General features: G+C 40.9%; 1 protein-coding gene across 1 annotated transcript in view; it reads right to left on the bottom strand.

Moving 5' to 3' along the window:
* Positions 1–2,718: 2,718 nt before the first annotated feature.
* SCNM1 (sodium channel modifier 1) overlaps positions 2,719–11,127 on the bottom strand; it is a 64,225-nt gene continuing 55,816 nt past the window's right edge. Inside the window, exons 7-8 of the mRNA XM_053475000.1 lie at positions 5,025–5,160; positions 2,719–3,234 (exon numbers count right to left, since the gene is read on the bottom strand). Of these exons, the coding sequence (XP_053330975.1) occupies positions 3,135–3,234; positions 5,025–5,160 (236 nt within the window). The 3' untranslated portion in view covers positions 2,719–3,134. The remainder of the gene's footprint in view (positions 3,235–5,024; positions 5,161–11,127) is intronic.

Genomic DNA, 11,127 nt, shown 5'->3' with positions numbered 1-11,127 from the left:
AGCTCATATTTCACCTAACCCATCATCAGTGTTAATTTGTTGGTTTGTTTGTTTGTCAGTCAGCTGTCCGATGTCATGTGCCCCTAACAACTAATCAAGCGAACATTTTATTAATATTATAGTATATTTATTTATTATTATTATTATTATTATATCTTTATCTTTATTATATCATCATCATCATCATCATCATCATCATCATCATCGTCATCGTTGTGTGTGTGTGTGACGACTACAACACCACACACATCAAAAGCCCATTCCTCGGCAACACAGGAACAAAGCCACTCACCATTCACACTTACACTCACAAACTAGGTAATCAATCACTCAATCAATCAATCAATCAATCAATCATCAATCACATCTCTACACGCTGACTTGTACAGTTCCAGGCTCGCTGACATGTATTTCAACAAAAAAAACCAATACATATATACCGTTACTTCCACTCTCACTGCCTGCCACATCATTGTGAATGGTGAAAATAAGCTGCACCTTGCACATTCAAACTCGGCTACTATGCAGATATTAGATTCCGCCTTGCAAATGTCCGGATCGTAAATGAAATCAATCCGTTCAGAAGACTGCAGCAGTTCAGCCTGTGAATCATACAGTTGATGGTGATTTACGTACCTACCTCAGAATCAGCTATCTACATGACATTAACCCTTACCTGCCCATTAACCCTAACTACCACTAAATTAACCCGATCACCATCACCTCATCCATTAACCCTCAACACCCCATTACCCAAAACAACCCCTACATTCTTAACATGTACTCCACATAAGGTTTGTAATAAACTATTAGACTTGACCGGCTCTTTACAGTTGAATGTACAGCTACCACAACTAATCACTAATAATCCATTATAAAACCATTGCCAACAAAGGTCATTAGCAATGTTTTCAGCCATTTCTATCAATTATAAAATGAGGGTTTTTGCAGAACAAACACTCTGTAAAATACTCCTCATTATCATATCCATTTCACCTACTCACAGCAGCAGCTCCTGCTTACCAGTCCCTCCCTGTAATCACTATGACAACTGGCCCTACCCCTTCCTTCTCCCAGAACCACATGGCTGTGACACTCATCCAACTGATTGAAAATTAATAATTTCGCCTGCTGTAAGTAACGTGAGGTGATGGGCTAATTTCAAAGCAGTTATGATTAGTGTGGTGTTTAGTGTTCATCTAGAAAAAGCTATGGCTAGTGGGGTGTTTAGAGCTCATATGGGGCACTTCTGCTTAATGGGGTGTTTAGAATTGTCCCAACTTTATTCCAATTAACGAGGAATTTAGGGTTAACGTAACCATAACTACTCCTAACAGGGTGTTCAGCATTAATGTCAAGGGGATTGGGATTTAATGTTATTATTATTATTATTATTATTATTATGATCATCATCATCATCATCTTATTAACATATTCTTATTAAGTTAGGTTAACTTAACATGCAGTTAAAAGTACACAGGCCAAAACTGACAATATTCAAAACCCTAGAAGAAGCATAAATGAGCCCAGTACTGATTTCTACAACATATGCTGTCAGTGTTACACAAACTCTGCGACTCTATAAAGGACTATGATATATCTGGAGGCATCAGGCATACAGGGTATATTAACCATATGTGGCGATGACAGTGTTAAATGCCTGGGGAAGATAGAGTCATAAATCAAGTTGCATAAGGCATATCTGATGCCACATTGGCATATCCAATGTACCATACCTGGTGAATATAGAGTGGTGTATCAGGGGGTATAAGAAGGCATATAAAGTGCCACAGTGGCATATCTGAGGGTACAGCAGAATGACATATGTGGGTATAAAGTGGAGTGACACATGGGTGTACAGTGGAGCGGCATGTCAGAGAAGCAACGTGGCAAGCATGTTTCTCTAGTAATCAATCTAGTTTAGTCTACAGATTCATTTTTACCTCATTTTGTTATCAAACCATTCAATCAATCAAATCAATCAATCCATTCATCACACAGACTAGTTTGGTGATATTACTCAATTACCTTAAGTAATACTTGCAACCCTAGTTGATTGCAAAGGCCATCATGCTTGATGGGGTCTTTAGGGTTAATATTAGGGGCAATTAGACTTCAATAGGGGATTTAGGGTCAATTTAAGACCAGTTGGGATTAATTGAGTGTTTGGAGTTAATTTAATGCTTATGACCAACTATATTCAAATTTCAAAATCTTAATATAAAGGGAAACAAACTAAGGACAATCTAAACCCTGGTGACACTGCAGATAATTAACATAAAATCATACATTTGTAAATGTATCTGTGACATCCTCTGATTGATTCAGATCCCTGCTCAACAATTCTCTGCCATTAGTGACACCAGTAGAGTAGAGAGGCACGAGGGTTCTTTGTCTTAATTAAAGGGGCACAGCCAATCGGTATGACTGCAAGGAGGGACTTCTAAACAAAAACTCTCCTGTGAGTCACACCAAACAATCCAATAATTCCAATCATTTCAGTAAACACACCCAAATATTCCAATTCACTGTTATGATCCAAACACCCCATCACAGCTTCATAAAAAGATAGCAATACATTCCCCCCCCTCATTTCAATAAATGACCCCCTATATCTACCTACACCATTCCTGTCAAAACCAGAACCACAGGATCAATCCATAAGAAAACATTACAATAACATAAATACCAATTTGTATTGTGAATAAATACAGCCAATCTCTCTAAAGATTTTATTAAACAATCATACAAAGTTATACATAGAGACAGCCACTCATTGCTGATGACACACACACACAGCAGCTCATAAATGTACACACTGGAAGAAATCCAAATGGAACACTTGCTACCGTTGGCCACTATATCTACGGAATCATTGGGTTAACATAACAGACTAAAATCCACATATAGAAAGAATAGGTGGCTTGACTTCACAGGAAATAATAATATACTGCAAAAGTGAAGAATCATCACATCCCACTGTATTCTTCCAATCTTCAGTACAAACATCATGTCAAAGATTTTATGTTTGCCGCACCACACGCTTCATCCGATAGGATCCCACAAATGCTTCCGACAGCACAGTTAACGCGTAAAGGGTGTTCTGCTCTAGCTCCACATCTATAAATCACCAATCACGGAGGTGGAAATACTGAAGGTTCCTCTTCATCAGAATCAAACTCCACATTCTGGTCCTTTACCCATTTCCCCGTCCCATCTGGTATCCATCCAGAGCTGTAACAGAGGAAACAAACAATGGCAAATCAGGTTTTGACTACATGTCTCTAATTCTTCATATATATCACATTCTAACTCTTCAGCTAATGGTATCACAACAAAGCTCACTCGCTCTTAGGGATATTAATGAGACAAAATAGGCAAAACCAATATTTTATCACATACGCAATATGAGAACGCTATCAAATATTGTACTACCACATCCACAATATGAATTTAAGGATATTTTAGCTACAATCCAAAATCCTTTCAAATCGCCCAATATTAACATTCAAATCACATAGCTATCACCAAGATAATCAATCAAACATTTAAATATTGTTTATTGTAAATACAATCTATATATCAGTCAAACAGTGCATAATATAAAACACAAACTTTGTAAAACATGTCAAAAATGAATCATATTGATAACTATCAATAATATACTGTATTTGAATTGAATTACTACATTATGAGTCTAACACACAATTAAGTTCCATCCCACTCAGCAAAAAAAATTTCATACTAATCAGGGCAGTAATAAAGATATCACTATCCCTCTAATATTATTTCAACTATTAGGACAAATTCTAAAGAATTTAATTGTGTCTAAGAGTCTTAGTGAAATTCCTAATAGATGCAAATAATGTCAATCTTCATCTACAGATAAAAATACCTTTTCATTATTGTCATTATCACGGGTTATAAGCTGCAGTCTCACAAGCCGTCATATACAATAATGCAATATAGTACTTCCCAGAAACAGGGAATTCTATACGAAGAAGACAAAATTCCCCTCTATTCAGAATAATTAAACAATTAGAATTACCACCACTTGTCGCTGTTGTCCAACTGGTCCTTGTAGAAGTTAATCCAGGTTCATTGGCAAAAAATTTAGTGGAAAAAGAATATAACTTTCTACCAGTTAGATAGGTTACAACTCAAACTAACGCCAACAGTGAAATATGGTGCCAGAATCTTAAGATTCAAATTGGCTGGGGTAAATTTGGTGAATAAGTCCATCAGGGTCTGTCCATTTCAGGGGGAGATCTTAAGGTCTTTTTATTTTAACAAGACATAAGCCCTGTCTTTAAAAGCTTATTATCAAAGCCTGCACCTCTTAATTGGATTTCTCCAATCATAACGGTAGGTTTTACCCATTATAATTAGGATTTCTACTCATATTTACACCGTTGTCATTTCTTAATTTACCTGTGAGAGACACTCTGGTCTAAGAATGAACTTAAAACCATTACATATGTGTTTGGAATTTACCCTTGGTCCCCCTTATCGCCAGATGTTACTTCCTACATAATAACTCAAGTCTTGGTGGTATTACGACGTATCCCCCATTCCAATTTACATTCCTAAGTATATGCAGTGTCTACTCCTTAACTTTCTCATGGAGGATAACATTCATAGGATCATATATACGCTAAAACATCATTATACATAAATACTCCGTTGTTCTCAATTATAGAGGGAACAAAGACAAAAAATAATCATCACTACATGATTAACTCAAATAAAATGGCTCTAACTCCATTTTTTGTTCATGTAAAATACAGAATATATGGAATACATGTTTTCTATCAGAAAATATCTGACATCGCACAGTCTCACCTTGAAAAACCTAGATACGCTTTACATTGATACACTATTCACAGGAAAAGACAATAATCTCTGAACCAACATAGCGCTAAAATATAGCTACATTTCACAAACCTTTGAAATACAAAAAACCCCTGGGATTGAAGGGGTTAGACACTCAATTACACACACTTCACTTAACGGCTGCCACCTACCTCTTCAGTTGCAAGTAGTGCTCCAGGACTCTGCCCCTATCTGTTTCAGAACCGCCACCATTCCCAGTCACAGATCTCTGCACTCTGAACTTTCGGTTGCCCCTGTTGACCCGTGGTATTCTCTCCAAATCACCATCTGTATAACAAAGAATGACTTTATTATAGAACAATATATATTTCAGCCTATGGGCCCATCTTCTCACCTTCGAGACTCAAACCGGATATATAGTAAGGAGCATTACTAGCATCACAACTGTGCTGTTTCTACTCCTTTACATAAAACCTCACCCACAGTAACTCAAATTAGGCATAACCTGAGATTGGACAGAGGAGAAAAAAAACACACAGAGACTAGAACTCCATTCCACTGAATATAAACCATTAACTAAAACTGTCTGCCTCCAGTCACTCAACTGTTGCCTTCTCCAGGCAACTACTTTCACTTTCACACCAAAGGCTGCTATTCATTAATATTTTCCAGAAAACCAATGTCAGATACCTTAATTAAATAAACATTATCAATATCAACTACCCCTACGTCACCTTATCCTAGTTACTCATTTCTAAGTACCATATTTGCCCCATAATAACAAATCAGATTCTGGTGGGTTTTCTTATGTACTCCAAATTAGGGCTGCAACAACTAATCGATAATGAAATTGATTGGCAATGAATTTAATTATTGATTTATTATCAATTAGAAAATGAGGGGTATATTTCAGAGTGTTTGGTGTGAAAAAAACACTCACTATATAATCCATTTAGTCTGACTCACAGCAGCAGCTCCTACTTACCAGTCCCTCCCTGTAATCACTGTGACATCTGGCCCCGCCCCTTCCTTCTCCCAGAAGGCCAGAACCACATGGCTGTGACACTCATCTAACTGTAAGGATAATATTTATATTTGGGCTACTGAAAGTTGAGGTGGGGTTCATTTAGGGCACTTATGGTTAATGGAGTGTTTAGGGTTAATTTAGAGACAGTTATGGTTAATGGGGTGATTAGAGTTCATTTAGAAGCAGCTGCAGTTAATGAGGTGTTTGGGATTATTTTGAGGCAGTTGTGGTTAATGGTGTGTTTAGGGCTCATTTAAGGGCTCTTGTGGTTGACAGGGTCTTTAGGGTTAATTTAGGGGATGCTGTGGTTAATGGGGTGTTTAGGGTTAATTTAATGATGAGCACTGAGGGTTACTTTGATTAATTTCATAACGTTTACTTATTGTGCAGTTAAAGATAAAATGGGGACAGACTAAAGGGAATCTAAATCCTGGGAGCCGTGAAGATTAACCCAGTACTTATTTATAAAAGTGTGGTGTCATTGTGCTGTGAACAAGTCTGTGACTCTATGAGGGGACTATGAGATATCTGGGGGGGGTATACGGCATATCTGGGGAGGACAGAGTGACATACCTGGGGGTATAAGGCATATGTGGGGAGGGCAATGTGGCATGTCTGGGGAGGACGAAGTGGTGTATAAGGCGTATCAGGCACAGTGGCCTATGTGGGATGCAACGTGGAGTGGAATATGTGGGAGGCATCATGGCATATCATGGCATATCACTTTTTATTAGCCACTGCGAGGCACATCAGTGCACACAGAGATACAAACAATGAGTTACAAATCATTAGCACAACAATGTAACATCACAGCAATACGTATAGGATCACAAAAGCCAATACAATAAACTGCCACAATGATGCAACAGTAATGTCAGTTCAAACAATATAACCCAAACATGGAAAAAGTACTGACAAGCCCCCCAGCAGGTTTTCCATTTATATCATACCAGAAAAGGGAAAAAAGAAGAGAAAAAGGGGAAAATAAAGAAAAAGACGTAGGTAAAGAGGGAAGGGATCCACAATTAGAAGATGAATAGAGAAAAAAGGAGAAAAGAGAAGGAGGAGATGGCAACTCCCACAAGACACGTGGCTAGTTAGAGAAAAAACAGGGACGACTGGGCAGTAATATCTGTATGAACAGCGAGCCATGGTCCCCAGACGCCAGTAAAAGAGGGCATCTTATCTCTAGATTTAGCAGTCCAATGTTCCATTACAATAAGGTCCCACACAGCGGATTGCACTTCTGTTAACATAAGTGGGTTCCCCTTCCATTTCCTACCAATCGTTAGCTTAACCGTAGCACAGAGGCGATGAATGAGATCATGATTATGACGCGATAAATTCAGCTCTGAGGCGTCCATCACCAATAAGGCAACCTCCAGAGTCCCAGCGACGGTAAGACCCAAAGCCTGGGAAAGCTGGTGAAAGGAGTCTCTCAAAAGCAGTTCAATGGGCAGACAGGACCACCACACATGCACGTAAGTACCCAAAACACCACATCCCCTGAAGCAGGTGTTATCTGAGGATCAGAATATACAGGACAGTCGCAATGGAGAAAGGTACCAATGAGCTAAAACCTTGTACAGTCCTTCCTTCACAAGCATACAAGCAGTTAATTTAGGCATGGTGGAGGCTGCCTCATCCCACACCTCACTAGCATAGTTCGTGTTTAAGTCTAAGTGCCATCTGTGTCTATATGAAGGTGGCCCACAAAACCGTGCCGCAAGGAAGTGGTCGTAGATGGTAGATATAGCGCATTTCAGACGTGTAACAGCCAGGAATCGCTTTTCAAATGGAGCTGCCACAGCCAAGCGGTGTACCAATAAACAGGAGTGCAGAAAGTGTCTAATCTGAAGATAGCAAAACATCTCCGAGGATGGAATCTGTAGTGTCTCACCAAGCAGTGCAAACAAGTTGACAACCTGCTGATGGACCAATTGGCCTAATCTCACAATTCCATTCTTCAGCCACCACCCAAAACTCCACGAATAGCCGTCCCACCAGGAATGCCGGATTATAAAACAAAGGAGTCAAGGGGGAGGTAGCACTCTTGAGTTGGTAAGTCAAACGACATGACCTCCAGATGGCAAGGGAGGTCTTCATCGACAATAACGAGAAAGCAGTAGGAAAAGCTGAGACATCGACCCAAAGTAGATGTTGTAGTTGACGATGACAGACAACACTGCTTTCAATGTCGACCCACCAGAGAGCGCCTTCCGGAAGGGACCACAATTCAAACTGCAAGATCCTAGCCGCCAACTAATAAAGGAAAAAGTTAGGGGCATTGAGCCCCCTCTTATGTTTGGGCACGTACATTGTACGTCTGTTCATTCTGGCACGTTTAAAATTCCATATAAAGCGCAATACAAATGCTTGGAAGGAATCCTAATCAGATCTGCAAATAGGAATAGATAAAGTGCAAAACAAGTACAGGAGCTTGTGCAGAATGTTCATTTTGACTGCATATATTTTCACCAGCCATGAGATGGAATAGTTGGTCCATTGGACGATTTCCACACATAGTGAAGCCAACAGCAGCGTATAGTTAGCATGGTACATGGACAAAGGCAAATTGGTGATTTGGACGCCCAAGTAGGTGAGCGATTCAGGCCTCCAAGTACACTTAAAGCAGGTGGTGATAGAGTTCAATACTTGGTCGTCTAGGTTAACATTTAAAGCCTCACACTTAGAGTCATTCAGTTTGTAGCCCCAAACTGCAGAGAAGGAGTGAAGAACAGAGTACAAATTTGGAAGGGAGACGAAAGAGTTGCTGACGGTAAGAAGGACATCGTCGGCAAACAGACTGAGTTTATAATGACGTTCCTAAAGCTGCACTCCTGTGACATATGGATTAGACCAAATCACAATGGCCAGTGGCTCAAGGCAGAGAGCGAACAGGAGAGGCAACAGCATGCAGCCTTGTTTAGTGCCATTAAGCACATTAAACAGCAACGACTCATAGCCCATCTTAGCCATCAGGGAGTCATACGGTGCTTCAATACCCCTAAAAAAGCGACCGTCAAACCAAACAACCACAACACTTCCCACATATAGTGCCAGTCGACGCGATCAAACGCCTCCTCGGCGTCCAACACTAGGAGCATCATCGCCTGTTTAGTCAAAACCGCCACCTCAATCAGATCCAGCGTTCGCCTGATATTGTCCAGTGCCTCCCTGTGAGGTATAAAGCCAACCTGATCTGGGTGGATTAGAGGTGAGATAATAGAGCTCAATCTTGTCGCCAATATTTTCCCATAGAGCTTGGTGTCGGCGTTTATGAGCAATATAGGACAATAGCTCCCGCAGTTCACCGGATCTTTCCCCTCTTTATGGAGCTCAATAATCCTGCCAGTGAGCATCTCCTTGGGTATTGGCCACCCATCCAGAAAGCCATTGAAAAGGGTGAGCAGTCAAGAGTTCAAGATCGGTGAAAACTTCTTGTAATATGAACCTGGCAAACCGTCAGGACCCGGCACCTTAGAGGCTTTGGTAGAGGACAGGGCGCGAAGGAGCTCAGCTTCCGTGATAGATCTGCTTAAAATAGTAGAGTGATCCGCAGACAGACACGGAAGCAAAATTGAATCCAAAAATGCAGAGATATGAGTAGGACCAGTCTTATTGATTGGGGCTTTGTTGCCATCATAGAGAGACTTGTAGAAAGTAGCAAATTGCTCCGCAATATCTACTGGATTAACCCAAGTTCGTTGGCGACTGTTAATTAGTTTAGATATATTTTGAGTCTTCCTCTGGGCACACAAGCGCCTCGCCAGCATCATGCTCAGTTTATTCACTTTCTCAAAAAAGATTGGCTTCATGAGATTGAGGGAGTGAAGTACCACTTTGCTAGGGAGTACGTTCAATTCCCCTCGCACCTGAATAATATCCCAAAGGGACAAGGCACACAAAGTCTGTTTACGATGGGCTTCCAGACGGGATAACTTGTCAGTGAGCGACTGCAATTCTAGTTGACACGCACGCTTACGTCTCACTGCCAGCTTGAGGAAGGAGCCCCGTATGAAAGCCTTATGCGCCAACAAAATCAGAGACGGGTCTACTCCCGGACTTTCGTTGAACCAAATATATTCCCGAAGATCTCTTTAAATTTCCTCCACCACAGAGGGATCGGACAGTAAGAATTCATCCAACCTCCAAGAGCAATGGGTAGAGGCGGCTTCAGAAAAGACAATCACAAATTCCACCACTCCGTGGTCACACCATGTGATAGGGTGAATTGAAGAAGACATGCCCGAGGTAACCGTGTTCTGTCTCCAAAAAATACAATCAATGCAGGAATACAATTTGGGCAGATTGGAAGAAAAAGAAAACTCAAACATTTTACATGGAAGCTATCTCAAAGCATCTACCAGGGCCGATGTGCGAGCAAAATCTCTAAGGTGTTTCATGTTGGGCAAAGCAGATTGCGTGATGCAAAGGCCCTTACTGTCCATAAACGGGTCCCATATTGAATTGAAGTCACCCCCCCACAATTATGCGATGTGAGCCAGAAGGCAATAAGATATCTGACAGTCAGTTGTAAAATGACGCATCACTTGCGGAAAGTGCATAGACATTCAAAAGCACCATAGCGTAATTGCATAAAGTCCCTATTAATACAAGGAATCGTCCCCATTTATCTATTAAAGTCTCAGCAAGCTGGAATCCTAGAAAAGTTCTCAAAAAATACTAACACCATTCTTTTTTTGTCTCAGCTGCGTCGCATGGTAGTGCGTCCCAAAGGACTTGTACCAGAATGACGGGATATAAGATTTACAGATATGCGTTTCCTGAAGCATGATGATATCGCAATGATGTTTCTGGTTGTAGCAGAACGCAAACCACCGTTTATGCGGAGTGTTGAGCCCCCTCACATTGTGAGAGAGAATCTTAAACTGTCTTGCCATCAGGGAGGAGGAGGCGACGCTGACCGGACAGAGCCCGAGTGACTGTGCTCAGTGGCCACAAGAGGGGTCGCCATCACCACCCCAAGAGAGAGAGGTAAGAAAGGGAAAGGTAAGTAGCAGAGAGAGAAGAGAACAGAATAGAGGAGAGAGAAGAGAAGGCAAAAATAAATACATATGGGTAACAAGGCTATCACCTGGCAACGGGTGTCACCTAGCCCAAACTAAGTGTCAGGACAAGCAACTGACAGGCAATACTATGACCACACAGGTCTATAAGGGTAAGTAACTAACCGCAGGGCCGTCAACGCCCTCCCAACAGCCCAAGCAACGAAGAAAGGAAGGTAGTGATATAACCTTCTCTGC

The sequence above is a fragment of the Spea bombifrons genome, chromosome 9 (assembly GCF_027358695.1).
Source record: "Spea bombifrons isolate aSpeBom1 chromosome 9, aSpeBom1.2.pri, whole genome shotgun sequence".
NCBI classification, from domain to species: Eukaryota; Metazoa; Chordata; class Amphibia; order Anura; family Pelobatidae; genus Spea; species Spea bombifrons.
Note: the sequence above shows the minus strand (reverse complement) of the source record. Positions and strands in the feature narration are given on the sequence as shown.